Source organism: Corvus cornix, chromosome 1, assembly GCF_000738735.6.
Source record: "Corvus cornix cornix isolate S_Up_H32 chromosome 1, ASM73873v5, whole genome shotgun sequence".
NCBI classification, from domain to species: domain Eukaryota; kingdom Metazoa; phylum Chordata; class Aves; order Passeriformes; family Corvidae; genus Corvus; species Corvus cornix.
The window spans coordinates 4,146,266-4,169,668 of record NC_046332.1 but is presented as its reverse complement, the minus strand read 5'-3'; the positions used below and the strand labels follow the sequence as shown (position 1 = coordinate 4,169,668).

The 23,403-nt window shown below is 39.8% G+C and overlaps 1 protein-coding gene across 3 annotated transcripts; it reads right to left on the bottom strand.

Annotated features, from left to right (window-relative positions):
• Window positions 1–5,132: 5,132 nt before the first annotated feature.
• On the bottom strand, window positions 5,133–22,522 carry ARL6 (ADP ribosylation factor like GTPase 6). Of its 3 annotated transcripts, none has more exons than XM_039557766.1 (9): window positions 22,458–22,522; window positions 19,913–20,037; window positions 18,084–18,145; window positions 16,385–16,453; window positions 13,893–13,987; window positions 10,018–10,147; window positions 8,516–8,571; window positions 8,389–8,401; window positions 5,133–5,986 (listed from the first exon to the last, which is right to left on the bottom strand). In XM_039557766.1, the coding sequence occupies exons 2-9, from the start codon at window positions 20,033–20,035 to the stop codon at window positions 5,950–5,952; spliced, it is 585 nt and encodes a 194-aa protein (XP_039413700.1). In that variant the 5' UTR covers window positions 20,036–20,037; window positions 22,458–22,522; the 3' UTR covers window positions 5,133–5,949. The 3 variants fall into 3 exon arrangements, with proteins under 3 accessions (XP_039413700.1, XP_010397753.1, XP_019141515.1); XM_010399451.4 differs by lacking the exon at window positions 22,458–22,522 and adding an exon at window positions 22,222–22,445; XM_019285970.3 differs by lacking the exons at window positions 8,389–8,401; window positions 22,458–22,522 and having other exon boundaries at window positions 19,913–20,215.
• Between the last annotated feature and the right edge of the window lie 881 nt (window positions 22,523–23,403).

Below are 23,403 nucleotides of genomic sequence, written 5' to 3'. Positions count from 1 at the left end.
AAAGCTGTGTGATCATAAATACAGATGATGCCAGGAACAGCAAGGATGCCAGACAGATGACTCTTTTATTATTGAAATAAAGATTTTAATATTTATTATTATTTACTCATGACTGCCTATTTTTCACAAGTGACATTATGCCATTTCCTTCAAGTTGGAAGAGTTACCCCTTAATCCCTGTCCAATGGTTATATCCTGTATTTGTGGAATAAACTTTCCCAAGTTCCAAGTGAAGCATACTGTAAACTTTTATTTTTCCCAAATACTTCACTGGCATTTTTCCTGGGGAACCTTGGTTTGTGGAGACCTCTTGCCAAATTCTGCTGTTCTTTCACATGGTTTCAACTCCATGGTTTTAAAACTTTGGGATTGTTTCCCTCTTAAGTTTGTACAGGCATGCCTCCACTTGTGCATTAATTCAGGTCACAAGGGTATTTTAAAGATAATCCTCACTAACAGTGCTTTTGTTTACAGCGCAGAATTGGCTGGGAGGACACGAACTGAATTCTTTTTGGATGAAACTACACCTCAAAGCCAAGGGTGTACAGCATGCTCCAAGGACTGAGAAGCCCTTGGAAAGGCTCAGGCTGAAGGAAACTCAGGCCACACAGATAAGGATACCAGGCTCTCAGCACCAGCTCTCTTGCTCTATAAAAGCAGTTTGATGGGGCTGCTCTCATCAGTAGGGAGCCTTATAGCCAAGCACCCACTATTATCATTTATCATGGTTACCTCACTGAGCCTCATGAGGCTTAGGTTTCTTTAATATTCACTAGCATGAGTCCAGCCCAAAGAAACTTCTTCCACACATCCTAATTTCCTTGATTTTTTAAATCCTTCCTTACTGTCTTTTCTTCCCTCTATTGAGAACTGTTAGGCAACTCTTCAGCAACTAAATTTGGTTCAGTAACTCTTTTGCTAGGCCTTCAATCTACTTAGTGATCTTCAAAGACAAAGTTGTTTGCAAAAAAGACTGCCTAGCATGAAGTTGCTAAATTTACACTTCTTTTACTACACAAGTTACCCTGTTCTTCAAAGGTGCTCCCTGAATCCCAGAGGAATTACAAACACCCCCTTTTGAGCTGGTGCATGAGTAATGCAATTGTAATACAATTAAGTTAATCTTCTGGTAAACAGTTTGGAGAACACAAGATCATTTAATGGTAGACAAGAGACATTAAGAGCCTAGCTTTCATTTCAAGGATTGATTTTGAAAAAGAGTAGTGGGAGGGGGTTTCATGCTGTCATTAGAAGAGTGGAAAACGCGAACATGCATGGTGAGATCCTGACATCCACTGAAGGAGAACAGAACATTATCACATACATGGTGTACTTGTGAGAGCAAGAATGTCATATGGCCAGAAAAATTCAACCAATTAAGTAGTAATCCATCTGACTGAACAGTGGCAAATTAATTACAAAATGCTGGTTGACACAAACACAGATGCTTTCATGATGTAACTTACTGTGACAGGAGCTACAGAGCCTTGAACTAGAGCATGGTTACAAAATATTACTAAAAACACTTGGCATCTGTTACAAGAGATCATTTAAAGTTCTGAACTCTGATTAGCTATTACACACAATATTAGTTTTGCATAGTAACAGCGCATTTTTAAACTTAAGTAGTCAAGCATGGGCTGTGAAAAATAATAAAAAAGGATCAGGGCATATCAAGTTAACCTTTGAAAGCAAACTTTCCTGACCTTTCTGAAAGAGGAGAGTTGGAGCCCTTCTTGGTAGTACCCTCTTTTGCTTTTTTAGTCCTGTCTTCTGTGACCTTCTCTCATTATCTATTTTGTTTCTCAAAAAAACCCACCCAAAACCAAAACAACAGGGAAGGGAGCTGCAAAGTTTCACTAGCAGAGTACTCAGCAAAAGTTAAAAGAAGCAGAACAAAAAGTTGAGAAGCAAGATTTGTAAGGATTTCTGTAAAATGGAAATAAGGCAGGCCAGAAAGAACTAAATAAATGGATGACAGGAATTAATCATAAAAAAGTGATTTTCCAACCAAGTAAAACTTTAAAAACAAGTAAAACTTAAAGCGAACAAACCAAAAACCAAACCAAACCAAACCTCCCCCCCAGCCCCACCCCTTTTGAGATTAAACACCATTTCTTGGCTTAATAAATGTTTGCTTTTGAAGACAAGCATTTTGAATCAGCATTACTTTCACTTCTTATTACCAACAAAATGATATTTCCTAATTAAAGCTTCTAAGAGATAAACTGCTTTCCAAAACAGCTGCACAGCTGTTTTACAGAAGCTCTGAAGTACAACGTTACCATTCCACATATTACCACATCAGAATGCCTGTCTGCAGACAACTAAGCTGAGCTGTTAGGTCTGCTCTTTTACAGCAGCTTATCTTTCATATTAGTAAATAAAACACCCCAAGCAAATTACAGTTAGAGGGCTGAGATTACAAGAAGGCTCCATTACATTTACATCCTCTCACTTAGAACTGCACTTGCTTCATGTGAAATTGCCCAGGAGTGCTGAGGCCATGCAGGCTCTCAGCACAGCTGCAAGTAGTAGTTAAACACAAGGTTCCCATGGACTGGTGCTCTCAGTACTAGAGAGGCACAGCTAGGAAAATCAGGATTTACACATTTACCTGATAGCCCCCCTCCTCAGTCAAGAGACCTAAAAGGCAACACTTTGTATGTGAAAACAATTGCACCATATTTCAGCTGAAAATGCTACAGTCTTAAGCCTGACCAGGCATATTTAAAGGAAATTAATAATTAAGTACAAGGGCAGCCTGCACAGAAGCAACAGCACAAAACACTGAGTGGGGGTGTAAAGACCAAATTCCCCAAGTCCTTCTGGTCACTCTACTGCCCTTCAAGTGACCACTTAATGCAGACACCTACAGTGACATGGATCAAGAAAGTGAACATTCCCTTGTCTGCTTTGTTCCTCAGGCACCATGAACTTGTCAATGCAAACTGTCTTGGAGCACCCAGATAGAACTCATTCATTGCTTTAACATCCTAAATGTAATGGGAGAATGGCACGGAAGTCTGACAGCCACAAAAACCAACTCCAGAGCAGCCTTTTTGCACACATACACGAGGATTTTGTGCAATACATGATCCTTGTACCAAATTCAACGTTTTTAGAGCAACTCAGGGATGCAGCACCTGTGGATGTTGGTGAGCTATGCCTGTACACCAAGGTGGCAAGGAGAGGTAAACATGCAGAGATTCCCTCAGGAGGTTTTATGTTCACAGAATGATCACAAATGTTCTAAAAGAAAGGGACAGATAACAGTTGGAGCAGTAATAAGGGGGGGGAAATTAAAAATCCAGCGTTTTGCTAATAGGACTGTTCCCATTTCCACTCCTTCCAACAGGTCTTCATTCAGACAAGTGGCCCCATAGGGGAGGAACAGAAAGAGATGTTGCAGAACAAAGTCAAACACCAAAAAAACAAGACAGGGAACAATAATCAAAATAAAAAATTAACTGCTGTTTTCAAAAAGCACTTACTAACCACATTAGCGAGCAAAAAATAAAAGATATTAGAGTACTTCCCTCAGATCTGTGGATGGAAGAACAAAGCAGTAGGTTCAAACAGCTTCCCATGACAGTAAAGGCAACCCACAAGATAAACATAGCACTTTATGTAGTTCAAAATAAAGAAAAATAATCAGAAAACCATCAAGATCCATACTATTCAAGGAAGTCAGAAATGCAGACAGATTTTATGTAAGAACTTAAATTTTCTTTGGTAGAAAAGAAACTGTTAACTTAAAATTAAATGTTTCATTTAGACAAGACATACAAGCGAACCACAATAATTCCAAAATACTTATACATAGCAAAACAGTTTTTACAAGTATTATTTTCAAGAGAATACTTTTAGATTAGCTATTAGAAAGAAATTCCTTACTGAGAGGGTGGTGAAGCACTGGCAGAGATTGCCCAGAGAATTTGTGATCTTCCCACCCCTGGAAGTGTTCAAGGCCAGGCTGGATGGAGCTCCGAGCAGCCTGGTCTGGTGGAAAGGGTCCCTTGTCCAAGAAAGGGGAGTTGGAACTCAATGATCTTTAAGGGCCCTTCCAACCCATTCTGTCATTATTTTAATTACTGTATTATCCAATGCAAAGTAAACCACAAAATGATCTGCCCACAATTCAGAGGAAAACTTCTCAGAAATATATATTACTGTTCCTCCTTTGTATTTGATTTTTGTATAGATACTTAGATTCAGAGTTGACAAAAGGCCAAAGGTGTCACAGAAAGAGACATGAAAATACTTCCATGACAAATTCAACTCTAAGAACCATAGCAGCCTGTAAGAAAGATTTCTTACAGTGAGATTTTCTTCTGGCAAAGCAGGGAAGTTAATTTTAACTATTTAACTAAGACTACACGACACTGCTCTCCCATTTCAGACAGCTCCCTTTGCTCCAAATATTCCTCTATTAGGTGAGGCCTAGAAGGCATGCTGACAGAACATTTGTGTGTTTTATATGCTAATGGATGTGGGGGGAAGATTTTTCAAGAGCTGCATATTACATGTCCCACGGGGATCAGGTAATCACTGAGTTAAATGGAGGATTCAGCACTGCCAGGGTCAGTCTGCTTGCTTCCTGAATGAGGGAGGAGGGATTGAAAGGGAAGAGGTGGCAGAACAAAAATGAAGTTTTTAATTTGTTAGCTACGGTACATCTTTGAAGCCAGAAGGCTTATTAAATTTATTCTTGAAAGTAAAACTGTCTTTATACACAACAGAAGTATATAACACATTTCATAATAATGATCTAGTAAACCAGTGAGCTGTCCCTTAACTGTGTTTTCAAAATACAACTTTCAAGAAACTGATGCACACGAAGTTCCACCTGGACATGAGGAGGAACTTTACTGTGCAGTGACCACACACTGGAACAGATTGTCCAGAGAGGCTGTGGAGTCCCCCTCCTGGGGGATATTCTAGAACCAGCTGGATGCAATCCTGTGCCATGTGCTCTGGGATGACCCTACTTGAGCAGGGAGGTTGGACCAGATGACCCCACTGTGGTCCCTTCCAGCTTGACCTGTTCTGTGATTCATATGCTCCTTGAATATCTGCAAGAGCAGTCTAGTTGATTAGGTAGTGTAAAAAATACATGCAACTAATAAAAAAACCTTGGCAACAGAGATACTGTTTTATTACAGTACACAGTGCTATATCCTCTGGAAAATGGATAAACAGATTCCAAGTGAAACGAACAGAAAGCCAAAAATCTCTAGGATGCAAAGACCATCAATGAGCATATTAAAGTTAAAAAAACCCAATCAGGGCATGTCATATATTAGAAGTTTTATTGATGGGAATGCAAATATAACCATGGCACAATCACAAAAACAATGTGTAACATTTCATTAAAAGCAATTCCTTAAAAACATCTGCAATCATCTATAGCAAATACACTGAACATTTAAATCCTTGCATCTTTAATCAAAATATTCTTAGAGAAGTCTATTATAGATGGATAATGAAAACCAATGTCAAACTTTAATATAAAAAAATGGCAGAAATGCCTAAACTGGGCATCTAAAATCAGTAGGTATCCCATGTAGCTGTATTTCAGGAAGTGCTTATTATTCTTTCTCTGGAAAATAAATATTCCCATTTGCTCAAAAGGTGTCCCCCCAAAAAACAGAGGGGTATTTCCTGATGGCTAGTTATCACCTAAAACTCAAATGAATGCAGATGTTTATTTTTAACACAATTTTTTTGAAAATACCCTCTCCAGTCACAAGATTCAATTTAATTCATCAATGTTCATACCTGAGGTGCTAGGTTGTCTACATTCAGTTTTCCTGGAAGAGATACTAAACTGAAACAAGTCAATATAGGATATTTTAGCTGAACTGTTCATCTTCTTCAAATCATTCTTCCTTTCCAAGGTGCTTGTTCACCTACTGACAAAGGGTGTAAAAGAACGCCATAGATCCTTTATTTATCTCTCATGTCTTCATTGCTTGCATCTGATCTGTTAATAAAAAGAAACATCTGGTCTTAGCACAAGATGAATTCTTGCTGTATTTTGCTTTTTGAAAACATAAAATAGATATTTTGGTGTAGCTACAAGAATGGGGGACAACGCAGAGTTGTTTTCAACTTGCTCTCTTCTCCACTTCTTAAATTCCCGTACAGCAAAGTTGTTTTCCCCAAACCTTGCCAATTAAACAGGAATACTCTTCCACCTAATTAATTTTTTATATTCTTCAGGCTTATAAGATCACTTTGATGAGAATAAGACCTGGGAGTTTATTTGGTGAAGTATGCATGTCAATTCCTTGTACACATTTTGGCTTCCCCATAACTGAACATGACCTAACTGCCCAACTGCAAAAGATTTAAAGTTTGGTTTTGAATAACTCACATCAAAACTTTCCTCTCAGTAGCCACACTTCTCCATATTGCTGCCTGATTGCCACTTCTCAACTCACTTCAAATGTTTTCTTGGTTACCAAAAGCATCCAGCATCCCATTACGAAATGTGGGAATCAGCACTATTTCCTCCACTAAGAGGGAATGCTGTGAGACAGGTTAGTTTTACCCCACTGAGGATGTGCTGTTGCAATGGTGGCCCCATTCCAAAATAGGGAAATAGCAAACTCAGCCTTCATTAGGGAAAAAAAAAGACAAAACTTTCTGCCCCTGCCACCCCAGCTGTAAAATGGGTGTGCAAAAGGTAACTAAGGAAAGCTTGGCTGCTGACAAGGAGGACTGTGCACTCATTCATCAGTTGTCATTTCCTCCCCTGAATTTTATGGCGTCCCCAGGCTGTGACTTAGGGACTACCATAACTACAGAGTTGTTCCAAATATTTCCATCTAGTGCTCTAGAAATGAGGAGAATCAAGAGTAAAAATTTGTTCTAGAAATATCCAAGTATTCAGCCATTAAACAGTTAATTGCCAAACTACACGTGGTTAGGGAACAGTACAGTTTAAACTCAACCCCTCTTAAGCTTTTGGGTTCACTGAACCAGGGAGTTAAAGGAAATTTTCAACTAGAGCCCATCCATGAGGAATTTAAGCTCAGAAAATTAAGAATCCATAAGAGGTGAATAGCTATGAAGAGCTATGTGAGTGACAGCAGAAGCATCTACTTTTGCTGTGCTTAAAAAAAGTCTACAGATATAACTTAAATATTTTGTCAGAAAATATTTACACACGCATTTGAGATCCTTTCAAGTAGCATGAAGCTATGTTCAAAACCAAAATTTGGATTGAAACTTAAAAGGTTCCTCCAAGAGAAGCAGAGGCCCTGAACAGTGCAAGAAAACATTACTAAGCCAGAACTATGCCTGAAATTAGGAAAAATTATGATTTGGAATCTGCCTCTATGATGATAGGATACAGCAGAGGCGGAAACTCAATGCTTGGTTCCCCACCTCAGAACTATTTTAGCTGGTGGAGGATACATCACTGCCCCTCTGTAGGGCAGTAAATCTCTTTGTAAAGACTATTTTTGGCAAGCAGCTCTCCCTCTGAAAACAAGACCGAGTATTTTTGTACTCTACAATAACTCCGTAAAACAAACCATCTTTTTCTAGTCGGCAGGACGAGTCTAAGTAGAAAGGACAGTCTGGTGTCCCTAGATCAGTGGGGATGAGTTAAGCCGGGGCCAGGGCCGGCTGTTATCCTTTTGGAGGGAGGCTCAGTTCCCGGCCCAGCGCTGACACCCGGCGGCCAGCGGGGCACAGCACAGGCGGGTGATGCGGTTCAGCTGAGCCCGCACCACCCAAAACACTCACAGCACAGGCAACGCCAGTCAGGGAGCTAAAATTGGGATGAGTCTACCAAAACTATGCCACGCTTCACTAATCTACACATTGAGCAAGAGGAAAAGAGAGACCAGAGCCTTACGAACACACAACAGAAGGAGACACAACATCTGTACCAAGTTTGTAATTACACAACATCTGTACCAAGTTTGAAATGAAAGATGCTGGATGTCAGACATTGTCCAAGATGGATCTGATATTTTCCATGCAGTTATGAGCGTCTGCATGTCCTATAATCGTTATAGTGTAAGAAGTTCTTCTTTTGGCTCTAGATTAAAGAGCTGAAGGTGTATAATTAAAACCACTTCATTTGTCTGCATATCTGGCTTATTTTCTTTCACCATTTCTTGATACATTAACATTAGGTTATGTGAAACTGGGACAGGACATTAAGAATGAACTGAAGAAGAAAATGAACTACCACAACAAGAAATTGAAGTGTGGGAGCTGGTATTGTTTAAATGAAAGTGCTACACTGTTTGCAGGAGTGTGTATTAGTATTTCATAATACACACTTTGGTCAGGGAAGCCCACACAATGTTTTGTGTATATTAAGGAGGTAAATGAAAGGCAAATATGAGACAGAGCTTTAGTACTCACTGTGTAATTTGATCTGACAGCAGAAATGGACAGAAAGAAAACAAAGGAAATAATAAAGAAAAAAACCTTACAAAATGAAAAAGCTTAACAGAGTGAAAATAGAGCAAGAGAATTACATGTGATATACCTTGGAGCCAATCCACACCTTCTTGTAATCCATCTCCTTTAAGAGCATCACTGGCACTGAAAGAAACAAATCAAATTACAAAAACATTGTAAAAATACCTGTTTTAGTTGAGTCATCACTATACTTTTAATTTACATAATTGCAAAGTAGCATCAGGTACAGTTTCCTTAAGTTTTCTTCCCATGGAGAAGACTGTTCCTCAAATGATACAGAGTACCTTCCCCACAGGGAAATGCCATTTCTTGATGTGATCTGTTTTAATTCCAGTTTCAAGGAAGAAGGAACCATTCCTAGAACACAAGGCAGACACCTTGTTCTGCAGCACCTCCTTCCTCGGACAATGCTGTAAAAGATGTTTACTCCCTCCAAGAGCAGCCATGAATCATGGAATCATTGAGGCTGGAAAAGACCTTTAAGACGATCAAGCCCAACTGTCCTCCCACGCAGTTCCTACACATGGTGAGAATGCTGGAGGAAGGAATTACGCGTGTGTGTGTACACACTTCATTGGAGCAGCAAGCCCAGCAGTGTCTGTCAATATATAAAACTATTCTGCTACACTGAGAGCAGTGTAAATCTGCCTTTTGAATCACTGGGGGATAACTGTTTACATGCCCTTCATTCTTCAGTTTACGAAAACCAGCACAGCTGTCAAACTGGACTGTAACTGCAGTTCCCTGTAAAATGATCTACCAAGAAGCTTGGGAATTCATTAGTGTGATTTCTGGACAAAAAGCAGCAATCCCAAAACAACGTCCAGGTAATCAAGTTTAATACTAAAGGGCCTAAAATGAAAATGGTAGTTTTCAGCGTCATTTAGCTGATATCACTTTTATTTTTAACAGCTGAGGACTTTAACAGGACAAAAAAATAACTTCTATAAAACGCTTCTGATAAAAGGAGAGTTTTTTTCCTTGTGAACACTAGCACTAAGTCCTTCTAAAGCTTACATCCTTCAGGAAGAAAAGACTCTAGCTCCTACAACTAAAAATCCCCTCCAATGTGACTGGGTACAAAGAATACGGTGTCCGTCTGAATGCAGGAGAGAACAGTTTACTAAATGGCCTTTCAACAGCAGTTTACTGAAGCATCTGCAGAGTGGAAAAAATCTCCAAAGGTTTTATTGTTGATATTCTCAAACCTGCAAGGTAATCTATAGAGCAGGAGCACTCTGCTAACAATTCTACTCAATTTTCCAGCAAAATATAATGGCACCTGTTCTTCTGATGTGAACCCTGCTTTCTGATTTCACTGGAAACGCTCCATTCCATTTCTTGGCTAACAGTTCTGCTGTGAAAACTTTTAAGACACAGTCTAAACGAATGCATTGTACATTTAAAACGAGTTTCACCATAAGTGTTTTAATATTACCACTGCTTTCACATGTGGAATCTGTCTTTCAGCTACTTGATTTATTTTATACAGTAGCGAGTGGCATGGCAGGGCTAAAACAGGAATGCACAAAGTAATGCCAATAAAGGGATAGAAAAAGAGAACTTTACCAGATATGCCAGGGCTTGTCTTTGATGTTTTCTAAGGACAGTAACTGAGACACTTTCACAGATGACACTGCATCCCTGAGGTCCATCTTGTTAGCAAAGAAGAGAATAGGCAGTCGACGGTGCTTAATATCTAGGCATGAGCAGAGACAGAGCCCTCAGGACAAGAGGCAACACTTACCAATCTCTGCATTTAACAAGGTACAAACAACACAGGAAAGTATTTTGCTCACCTGTAGCTGCAATTCGCTGAAGGTTGTATCCTACCAAGATGCACACACTGTTGGGTCACCCGGCCTCTGCTGCACGCTTCCAGAAAGCTCACAAACTTCCTTGCAGGCCTTGGAATCCTCCACCCCTCTCCCCCTACCTTACACCCACACTTCAAGCTGTAGATTGGAATTGCTGGTCAAGCTGAGGAACAAGAGCTCAAACCACTGCCTACAAACACTGCACATCTCTGCTTAGTGAGGACTGGATGTATAAAATGGATGGAAAAAATATTCTGTGTTCATTCGTAACATCACAACAACAGTTGAGGAGGGTAGTCTGAATTATCCTTTAGCATCCTGGAAAGCATCTATTACTTCATTGAATTTACAGAATTGGAAAAAAATGCACATGTCTGGACTTCTTTATTCCCCCTTCCCTTGAAGGACTTCCAGAAGCTCTTTCAGCTAGCAGTGAGAACTACAGACCAAACAAAGTACTCTGGCAATTTCTGGGATACTTACACATAGACAAGCTTAAACCTCACAGATTACCCCAAAAAGATTATATGGTCAATGAAAGGAAACAAAACCTACTCTCTTCAAAATTACAGATGTAACACTGCCAAAAAATTACCAGCACTAAGACTAACTCTCAGAGTTTTTCATGTTATTTATACAAAGCATGATATACAGGATTAGAGAAAATCTAGGTTTTAGTCTATCAATCAATGCTTGATAGGAAAAGAACTTACACACTACCACCCCAATGAAAATTGCTACAGAGGCTCTTTTTAAAATCGTAAAAAGAAAAGGTTATTTCACATAGGAAACAAGCTAAGGATTTATTTTAAAATGTCAAACGTAAGCCATCCACCCCTGCTGATGGGCAGGAGGATGATAAAAACCCCCAAAAATCCTAACAAATTGTCAGTGCTGAAATGGTTTGAACTTTCCTAATTATGTTCTTTTCCACCTGCCTACTAAACCCTTCCATAGAATCAGTGGAGATAACACTACCTCCCCATATTCATTCAGAGATGGTAAGTGCTGATCAAAAGACTGACAATTTTCACAAACTATTTACCCTACCTGGAGCTCTTTTCTCCTCTGATACCCATAAACACAAGTCAAAGGTCTCAAAATACAAGCACAGTATAATTACATCTCTGTTTTGATTCCACAGCTGAACAGCTATTGAGTCTCCTGACTGAAACTTTTACATTAATTTACAGTATAATTAAATGAACCCTGGTACCCACAGGTTGCAGGTTATGGGTAAATTAAAACCAATTACAAATTAGCAGGCATCACATATGCAACAGCCAAGTTAATCAAGAAGTTTCCAGTGTTTTTCTGAACAATCAGAGAGGGGCACAGCCTAACCACCCAGACTCATAATGTACACCCAAAGATATCTGCTAAATAAAGTGGTGGTCACAGAAATTTGTATTATTTCCTAATGTGCAGTATTTCCCCCCCACACTTTTCAGTTACTAATGGAAAACTAACATTTGCTCGCTGCAAGTAGTTATGAATTAACACATTTAAAAAATATTCCAGACTCTAGATGTGTGATGTGCAATTTTATACCAAGAATTTCAAGTTGACAAGAATTTCAGTTTAGTTTAGAAGCATGTGCTAGAGGTCAAGTGACCCAAGAGTCGTCATCTAATCCAGGTAATCTACGGACTATCATCTTTCGAAGTGCTGAAGAATGAAGTTTGAGTAAAAAAACCCCAAAATATGATACAGTTATCATTAAACAAGCTGTTATTTGAAGAGTTCATTGTCCATTTATGAAAGCAAAAATAACTTAAAGCTCTGATTCACAAAAAAGTCCCAGCTAGCACAACTTCTAACCCCATTAATGCTTCACAGGACACATACCCTTCCACCTGACAACCTCAGCCAAAGCCTGGCAAAAAGACAGGCAACTGTTTTACTGAGGGATTGCTGAGATTTTCAGAGACAGGAATTGATTCAATTCCATTTAAAACTTAGGTAAACATGTACGTTTAAACCACTCCAGGAGGATGACAGAGACAGAAGCATAGATCAGGAGAAAGCAGGGTATGCAGCTAGAAAGGCAGAACAGAAATACAAATAAAGATATTGATATAACAAACCACTTAAATATTGATTCACCTAACAGCTACTTTTATTGTACATTACTAGAACTTTTTAAGCTCTTTGCTTCTCTTAGATGTGATATATCAAAACCTGATAAACCAGTGACACTGTTGCTGTATTGGAGCTAGGCTGCTCCAAGGCAGAAATACATCACTGCTCTCTCCTGGTTCTCAGGACTGCACTCAGTGGCCAGAGCCCTGTCTTTGGTAACTTGAAGACACAAATTCATGAACAGCTGAACAGCAGTGACCTGCTAGGTCAGCATCAGTGACCTATTAATGCCTAAATGAAAAGCCCCACCTAAGACTGCTTCTCCTCCATCTAAACATTTTCACACTTTTGCCCTCTATTAAACCAGTAACTTCTTCCAGCAGCCTTTACCTCTCACCCTGGGCCCTGTGTGGTTCCATTTTACCAACAGAATTGGTTTTACTGCTGCAGTTAATTCCTGATTTGGTACGAAGTGCCCTGGCTTCTGGGTAATCCACCTGCAGCCTTTGGCTCACCTCATCCTCCTTTTGACTTTTGCAACACTGCCTTTTCAGTGTCTGCATTTGAGGTAACCCATATCCTTAAACAAGAAATTAGAGAATGAGAATAAGAAGGCCCAGTCAGCTCCAGCATCTTTGTTGATGAATTAAAGTGTTATATACAGTCTTCATGGAAAACAAAGTCATGGGAACATCTTTGTCCCTATCACACACTACTTTTCTTAGAAATGCAAGCCAGCTTCTCCCTTCTCATTCTCAGCATGGGAATCCCACAAGTTAAGGGCTCTATCAGTTTAATAAGTAATTAAGGAATTAAAGGATTATTTCACTTTTAAACTTCCTAGATGTAGTTTTTTATTCTGGTTAGGCAGAGCAACTACCTAAAGTGCTGAAAGCGAAAATTGAATATTGCTTACAGACACATCCCAGTAAGGCTGGCTATATGGAAAGGCAACGAATTGATTGATTTCAAAACTTAATTAAGTTTTGAAGGTGCAGCCTCATGAAAAAAAACCCAAAGCAAACCCCTAAAACCAAGACCCCGATCATGAATTCTCTCATATCCTCTTCCATCTCATGTGTCCTTCTACAGGGAATTGAAACTGACTGGTGAAATTATCCCTCCTTACTTCTGGCTAAAGCATAAAAAAAAAAAAAAGAAGATGACAAAAAAGTTAAATGTGACATTAAAGGAATTAGCTGTCTTCATGGAAAAAACAGACAGGGAGACACATTTTTGTCTGTGTTGGTCATCACAAAAAGCCTCTCCAGCTTTCAACTCAATCTGTTCTTTCTGAAAACAATGCAACTTTTGATTTATACTGATTAACAAGAGACCAATCCAACTCAGTGTAGACAGCTGAAGCACGATCAATTTGTAAATGTGAATAGGAAAAAAAAAACCCCACAAGCTGTTGAAGATTCTTATTGTGCTGATATTCATGAATGGTTAATATATCTGCAAAGTACTCAGAATGTGTCAGACGGGCTTTTCTAAAGACAACATAACAAATATGGACACAGAAGGGGAAAAAAGCCTCCTCACCTGGATGATTCAGAAGGGTGTCAAGTTCTTCTTTGGCCACAACCATTCTTAATTTGTCACTGCTATCAATGACAAAAATAATGGCTTGGCCTTCTCTGCATAACATAAAAAGAGCAAAGAGGCAAATTATAGGTTCTCAAAGAAATGAGTATTCTGTGAATAAGAAAAGGCTTCAGAAGAAACACTGAGAAAAAAGTCCAAGCAAACCTGATTTGTCCTCTAATTTTTGTCACTGTCATTTACCATTAACATTTGAATCCAGTCTTATTTCTGAAATTCAATCTTTTGGTAACATGCATCATTTTTTTAGACATGAGGTTGTTACCTGCTCATACAAGATTCAGTCTCCACACACCTTTTAGAAAAGCTTGATTTTACCACCCAGACTGAAAAATGAACTCAAAAGGTAATCAACTGCTATTTTGACAGTGTGGTCAGGCAGACAAAAAACCCATACAGACAGGTCTTTATGGAAATTCTGTATTTCCTACACTGAAGTTTATTCAGAGAAAGGTCAATTACCTTTTTAGAGAAAGACTGTGTCCACAGCTAGGCATATGAAGGTTAACTTTTATATATCCTGCATAAACAGGATTTTTCTTTTTTTTCGAATAACAGGTAAAAACTTTCAACTATTTCAAATCATTAGGACATTTTTCTGGCAGTATGAACACAGCCACAAAAAAAATGCAATTATTCAACTCATTATTTCAGGATGTTACTGATATTTTATGACTTGATGTTCCATTTATTGAAACTTGTTTTGAAAATCAAATAGAGTCTCACCAATCCATAATTCACCAGTTCAGTTATAAACACTCACAAAAGGTATATTTGCTTAATATTTTAATGTAATATTCACTTCTCCTTCATTTTACATTTCTCTGCGAGACCATTATAAATACATTCTTTACCCTCCAGCACCATCTATCTTTGTATTTTGATAAGAAACAGTTCTACACCTGCTGGAAACCAGAAATAACCTGAGCAGCCCAAGACTGTATGAGAAGGCCCATTCTTTTCTGGTGTACAGAACCTTTAGTAAATAAAGCTTTTGCATGTTAGCTGAAAATGCCTAAGCAATTTTCACGAGCATAAAGTATTTTACCAGAGGAATCAAGAGTACTGGCATGTATTTGCCATCCAAAAAACAACTTTGCAAAGAAGTAACAGGAGTAGGGACACAACATGACTTTAGGATTATTTAAGATAAATGGATTTAGGGATGTCCTAGAAGATACTTTCAAGCCAAACAGAAGAAAAGTCCAAACCTGAAGGACTCCAAGGCCACTGCTTTGACACTTGACCAGATTTGACTTCCATTTTGCAGTTCTTGAAAAATCAAATCTTGCTTAACTTTATAAACTGAACAGCACGTAATTATTTTATTAATATTTTTATTAAATTACTGCAAATTAATGTTTTTATATTATTCTTAGTAGTTAAGTATGTGCCTACTGCACTGGATCAGGAACAGAGGTGGATACAAGTGCATATTTCACTGTCAGCATAACCTAAAAAACTCCCTTACTGTTAGGGAGTTACTGTTAAGATGAAAAAACCATTTATGACCCACAAGGGGTAAGTTACTGCATTAAATACAGCAATCACAAAAATTATTTGCTTATGAAGCACTGTGCTAACATTTTGAGAGCAGCCTGAGGGCATCAGTGACTGAAATGCAAATCTAACACTCTTGAACAATGCAGATCTCCTGGCCACACGTTTTCAATGCTAACACAATTTGTGCAAGAAGGAGAGGAAGCATTAATCCTCGATTAAAAAACAATTTAAGCTCTATCACAACTGATATTAATATTTAATCAATATTATAAACTTCAGAATTTCTCCCTTCTATTTCTCCAAGCTACTTCTGCATGGTTTAGTACTGTTCATGCTATCTAGATCAGGATCAGGCACTACAGAATAGCAATGAGACGATGTAAATAAAGATTAAGTTTCACTAAAAGCTACAAAACCAGAGAATGGTGTCCATCTATTACCAAAAGGCAACACCAGAATCTTAAAAAGTACAGAGAATACCCTGTTCAATAAATAACATGTAAGAATGTTCACTCAGGTTCTTAGTTACACATGCCTTATTCTCTGAGGTTCATTTCCCTCACCTCTAAAAATCTCAGCCATCAGCCAATATCTTTGAGGTTTTAAGTTGCTGACGTACAGAAGAACTGAAAAATTGGAAGCCTAACTCATCTTGAGCTTTCTTACAGGATTGGTTTTCAGGTTTCAACATTTAAATCCCATCTCTAGTATGTTCCCCCAAGTTGTCCCTGAAAGCACAGAAAGCAGATAAAAATTTTCATTTTTTAGAACAGAAAGTTGCGTTTATCCAGAATGACTTCCTCTCAAACACCAGGCCTAAGCCTTCTCTGAATCATTTCTAATCACTAGATATTATCATACTTCTGTTTAAATAACCTACAAAACAGCTAATATGAAGAGCAATGCTTTAAAATAAATGATAGGCTTACTTGTAGTAGTGTTCCCAGAGGTCTCTGTATTTCCCTTGACCTGACATATCAAACACTGTGAAAGACAAACTGCAAAGAAAAGAAGTGCATGAGGCACAGAAACAAAGAACAAAACCCAAACCCAACCCAAAAAAAAAGGCCAGATCAACTTGAATCCAAATCAACTGAGAAAAATTCCCTAAGGAACTCTGGTTGCACTATCTGCCTTCAAATGATCCTATTCAGTTTTGCAGTCTTATTATAGAAATATTTCACAATGGACAACATGTTTATTATCTGAATAAAAGAACCAAACCAATTATTTAAAGTGACATCAAACACAAAATAAGCTCCCATTCAGTCTCTCTCTCTATCGTGCTGGTATCAAATATTGTTTATGAGTAAATGAAATTCAGAGGAACTATGACTTAAAATCCACAGCCTGTCTTAAATTCTGTCCCTAGACTGGCATAAATGTATGCAAAATAAAAGGCTTTAAAAAAAATAATCAAAATTCCACTTTTAGAAATAAAAGGAATTACATTCTGGTAAAAACAGGTGAGTTCAGATGACCAAGCGACAAAGAGCAGTCTTTGCAACTGTGAGATTTCAGCCAAACACTGCAAACAGCAAGGCAACTTAAATAACACTACAAAAAATTCCCATCCACTCCTGAAATGTCTACAAAGGCAGCTTCAGTATTAGGCTTTCCTGTTTTGGGTAGCCCCAAGTAGCTCCCATAGAGGAGGCCACACCAAAATGAGGAGGTTAAGAAAAGGAAGCTCTCCAGACATCCTTTCCACTCTATGTCCCCCAGTTTGTGGGGGTTTGAGGTTTTGGGTGGGTGGGAAAATCACCCTACATGGTGTATTTACAGGTCATCATCTCTCCTACTACAGGATCAGAATAAAAAAAAACAATATAAATTAATTTACATTCTCACACAGGAAGTCCCAAACCTGTCTGATGTGCTTTATTGAGACAGAGCTCAGTTGTGGAGGCTCATACAGAAATATGAAACCTCTCAATCTCACACATCAGGTCAAGGAATAAACTATTTTCTTGAAGACCTCCCACCCAGTGAGGCCACACTGCTTGGCTTGAAGACATTGAAAACATCCAGTGAAGGCTACAGAATAAGAAAATGATGCCGCCTCCTTGAAATATCTTCGTGTCACGACATTCTTAATCCAAATCTTAGTCTTAATTCAACTAATGACTCATTACTTCGTTTCCTGGCCTTTGCTCCTGCCACCTTTACATTGCTAATGCAGCAGCCATCCTTTTGCATTTAATGAGATTACACTGCAATCTGTTCAGAGTACCTCCAGTGAGAGTGCTTAATTCAGGTTACCACACTGAGAGAGGAATACAGGCTGCCACCTCGGCAGCTGTCTCTTCTCCAGTCTGTAACAGTGCCCTATTCCGAAATTCTCAACAGACAGGGATCAGATGTTTATACACACTACTGCAAAAAACTACAAAACTTTTAATTTTTTTTTTGGTAATAGTTTTATAGCAGCACAAAACACACATTATATTCTAATACACTCAGTACTGGATCAGGATTAGGTGTCGTGGGTACTACATTTCAACAAGCTGCAATGTTATGTCAGTACACCACCACACATGATACTCAGTTACAAACCCACTGAAAGGGATAATTAAGACCAACTATTGTACAATAATCACTACTGCTAATGAAGAAAGAAAGTACTACCTTGAAGTCTTGAATTTCTCTATACTGAATCCTATTGTTGGAACAATGTCCTGAGTTTGAGCCTTTGAAGGAAAGAAAGTACAAATTTTAAAATCAAATTAGAAAAGGCAAATACTGAAATGTATTTGAAACATGAATACATTACAGATCTATTTTTCCCCAAAGTGTGCAATATTAAAGCTCCCAGAAAAGGAAAGTAACTCAGAATCAAGGATTTGTATTTTCTGGGGAATAGAGTGAACACTATTGGAATTGCCAAAACACAAAGCATTATCAAGAGATCTGTCTGATAACTGATTTACTACTGAGCCGGCCAAGGAACCTATCAGCTAAGTCGGTAGAAAAGAATAGCTCCTCTAAGAAGCATCGATATTAGAGCAGGAAGAAAGGTCACATCCCATAGATTACAGAGCTGCCTGAGAAAGTGACATGCAATCCTTGCACAGACTCCTAGAGCCCCTTATTCCAAACACCATCCATAGGCAGGTCCAGAAGAAACAACTGCAGACAGATGGGAAAACATCTGTATTTGCCAGGCCCTTATATATTGCTCCTGGGGCAAAGCAGCAGTTCTTAAGAAGACTGGGTTGACCCAGAGCTCAAAATCACCTGTCCATTGAATTTACCAAAAATAAACTATTTTATTTACTTTGATCTAGTGACACTTGTTGCATGCTAGAATATTTGGCATGTCTCGTAATGGTAGGACTTAACACAAGTTGGACACAAAGTTACCTTCCTATAAATTCTCATTACAAACAAATTCTATTTATTCTACTCATGTAAGTCCCCTGAGATCTTCTCTAGTGCCCATTATTGTGATAAATCTTCAAGTCTGTGTTCAGCTCTAGTTAGGAATCCTTTACTGCTTAAGGCATGATATAAAAACCCTCTAAAAAAAGGTCTCAAAAATTACATAAAGATACAATTTGCCAGGTACAAATTGTAGCCTTTCCCCCAAACAGCTGGCAGCAGATAGCAAGCAGTTTATAGTCTTTGTTTATAACTCTACTCAACTTTCAGTGGACGAGCAATTGCCAGGAGTGGAAGAGTGACAGACTCTTCACCATGTCACACTTTTTAAACAATGTCCAGTGGACTCATCAGGTAAAATTAAATGAAAATTAATATTAATAAAAAAAATCTGTGCCATGATATAAACAGCAGAAATCAGTTTCCCACATGCATATAACCATTGAACATGCCTACCAAAATTCATCTATTTCTAGTCCATAAACATACCTAGAAACAAAGTAATCCTACTTTCATTTTTGCTCAGATTATTATACACTCCTCGTGGCCTCAAACACTTTTCACTGGATGGATGAACTGCAAGTGTTAATGGTACTTATTTTGAAAATTATTCTGCTTTAAAAATAGTGATGTCACCCTTAAAGGTGCGTTTTCACATTATTTCTTATTTTACTACTTCTTATGCACTTATTATTTTTCAGGAAGAGATTAAAATAAACATGGTAAATTGTTGTACAATTGTATTAATCCTTAATGTTCAACACCACTTGTAAGTGCAATCCTGTGGCAACTATTTAAGTGATTAAAGTGACTGTTTCAGATCCTGATCTCAGCCATCATAAACCCTTCCTTATTGTGTGATCTTATCAAAAGTGTGCCACATTAACAGCGGGTTTTTTTTGAAAATAACATGCGTGTGAATGCTTACCCTTAGTTTTAGTTAGTTGGAAAATTTTAAAATCTATTTTGTTCCCCACAAGCTCTTCACATTTTTTTTTCCACAGGCACATCCAGTATAACAGCATGCAAACCCAGACTTAACAAACACCCAGCAGTGAGCCAAGCAGGCTACTTACATTTGAAGGTTTGAGTTTATTGATGATCGTTGTTTTGCCGCTGTTGTCCAAGCCAAGGCACAAGACATGAACCTCCTTTTTCTTCAGCCCAAGCCATCCTGCCAGCTTGTCAAACAATCCCATGGCTGCGGATCAAAAACACAGGGATCACCTGCTGTTCAGGGAATCAGAGCAGGGAATGGCTGTTGGAAAAGTGCTACATGCAGGGCAGCGCTGGCACCGAGGGTGGGCATGGGGCTGAGCAGCCTCACACCTGGGAAGGGATGGTGTGAGCAGGACCTGCCACAAACACTGTCCCAGAGGCTGGCTCTGCACATAAGCACATGGAGGCTAAGCTGATTACAGCCAGGAGGCCTCGATACAAAAGTAGACTGGCTGTTTATAGCTCTGTCTATATCACACAATGCCCTTGATTCACTGGGCAGAAACATTGCCATCGTTCTGAGCCGCCCAAAGGGGGGCACAACTGCAGTGCCACCAGGGCTCCCACCAAACTGAGCAAAAAATAAAGGAGGGCCATTATATTCACCTCAAATTGTTAGCAGTCCATCATTCACACAACCAAACACTATTTCCCCTCTTCAGCACGTGCTACGTAATTTACTGAACCCAGAATTAAATAAAGCACCCTCTGTTGATTCAATTCAAACTAATCCTAACAGGTTTTGCCAATATTGACACGTATAAATTAGGAACTCTTCACTCACTACAAATAGAAACTGATAAAAATCAGACACCAAAACATTCACCCACATGTCAGGGAGGTGCCAAGCCTCTACTGCTGCCCAGACTCTGGCTGAAGTTACCTGGCAGGGGCACGTTCAAAGGAGCTTACATCACGTGCTCCCCTGCAATACCTGGCTAAACACACTCTGCAAAGAGAATAACCCTTGTCTGTCCTGAATGAATTCCACTAGAAATAATTTCAGCAATCAGACAACTGAAATATTTGAGATGTCTTCAGTGATAAAGCATCTAATTCATGTCAGAGGGGTTTTCTGGAGTGGTGAATGCTGGTTTTTTTCCTTATTAAAATAAAAACACACAGCACTAGACAACTCAGGTTGCAAGCTTAATTACCCAGGAAATCATAGCAGGATGGGGAAAAGGTAAAAAAATGCCATCAATAACAAATTTTTGATCACACTTTTTGACTAACTGATTACAAGATGATGATTAACTGCTTTTTAATGATTTTTAAGCTTTGCATTTAATAAAGTCACATAAGTAATCATTCTGGCTAAGGGATGATTTTTCCTTTTTAAATACAGATCTTTTTTAGAGCTTTATCAAGTGCATTTTGATTCAGGACTGGTAGTGATCTACAGAGTGCTTTGTGCACTACAGCTACACAGAGTTATTACCAGGTTAAACAAACCCAACATTAGTTATAGCAAGTCTCTCATTCTAACTCCCTTTGTTTTATGCCCCACTCATTTTCGAATCCATATATACAACTCTGAAAGCAGATTAAAGCTGTTTATTATCAAATTAACCTGACAAAATCCTGCTCCAAGACACATTACTTCCTTATCCAATCAGGAGCTTCATCCACATATTCTAGATGATGGAGTCAAAAAAATACATTGTAGGCACTCCTAAAATGAAACAGGAGGAAGTACAAGCCCTTAAAAATACTTCTAGGGCTTCATTTTTAAATCCAAACCCCTAAATACACAACAGCCTTTTTTCATGTTTTTTTTTTCCTCATCTGTGAAGGCTTACAGCAGTTACATCTGTCACAGCTGCCTTTCCCCCCTCCCCCCCTTTTTGCCAGCTGATTATTTTGCCTAAAATGCTATACAGCGTACATCAGACATCTCCTAAAATTATTTAAGCCACAGTCTGGTCCAGGAGCTTATAAGCCTTTTTCTTAAGAAAGGATGTTCTTTCATGTCTGATCTTTGTCTATTTTCAAGCCTAATCAACAACAAAGGAGATTTAATCCATGAAATAGAGAGCAGCCAACAAACAAGCTCTAAGTGATGTCCAGGTGTCAGGAAGACAAACTAATTTTTTCGGTAGAATTGCCCTGTTTAGGTTTAAGGCTGAGTATATTTCACTCCGATCCAAAAGAAGGGAAAGACCGAGCATACGGACTAATTAGCATGGGGAACGAGAGAATCATTAACCAACAGAAAACAGGATACTAATAATAAGAGAACTAGGTGACTTGCAGTCAGTGAACATTAATACCTCTGGTTGCTAAAACGTATAAACAATGAAAAGCTTTGGTAGTCGCTGTGCTGTCTCGGTGGATTTGCCGCCCAGAACCCCTTCCTGCGCAGAACCATAAATAAATCAAATACCTCGGCTCTATGCGCGGACCTAATTCGGGACAACACCTGGGTGCTCGGGTTCGCAGCTCCCAGGACCGGCCTTCCCTCCCTCCCCTCAGCAGCACAAGGCCTCGAGCCGCCCCGGCAGCGGCCGCGGGTCCTTTCTCCCAGGCCGGCACAGGGTCCCCCGGGGACGGCCGGCACAGGGTTCCCGGTTCCCGGTCCCCCGTTCCCGGCTCCCGCGTCCCCGCGGCCTCAGCACCGACCTGGGCCCGGGAGGCGCCGGCCGGGCCTGCGCGCCGCCGCCGCCGTTGCCGCGGTAACCAAAGCCCCGCCCCCTCCCGGTCCCACCAATCCCGTTCCGCCGCCCCGCCCCTTCCGGCCAATCGCGGGGCAGGCGCTGGGGCGGGGCCCGCCCCCGTCCGCGGCGGGGCTGAGGTGGGGGGAGGTTGACCGATGTCCTCTTCGTTTTCCGTGTCCAGCGCTTATGGAAGTGGTTTTTTTTCCCCCAACCACTGCCCCTCTTCCTTGCATAACAGCAACAAGAGTGCTGAGATAAATTCTCTTGAGGATTGCGGTTAACACAGAAGAAAACCTCTAAATAAGAAGGGCCACGCGAGGTGTTCACAGCACCGCCCGTTCCGAAGCGGGCGCCTTGGCGGAGTAGGGAAAATCCCAAATCCACGCGTCACTGGGGCAATGGCAGCAGCAGGGCCTTGGGAAGAAAGCAGCCTGGTCAGGCCAGGCACAAAGGCTGCAAATACGCTTTGGAAATTGTTTTTTTGCTGCGTAGCACAGTCGCGTCAAACTGGTTCTAGGTCTGCTGCACAAACGTAAAATTCGCTTAAACCACTTAAAACGAGCTCTGAAGAGGAGCACGTGCGAACTAAAACCCAGTCTCTTTTCTACCACATACTTCATACTAATTCAGCTGCCAAAACTGCCCTCGGTTCTGTAGCAGTGAGCCCTGTGGCTCCCCATGCTGCTGCATTTACCAAATGCTGACCAAAGGACTCCTCCACGTTTTAGCTGGAACAGCAGCAGGAGTTTCCCTCGCCCTCCCACTCTGCTGAGGGATTCCCAGGATGTAAACGCTGTTCTGTACTCATCCTGCATGGCCTGGAAGTCCAGGCCAGCGGGAATAACCCATTCCCCCTATGCTCTACTTCGCTACAGTCTGGTATTTCTGTAATTCCACATTTTAAGTGCCTT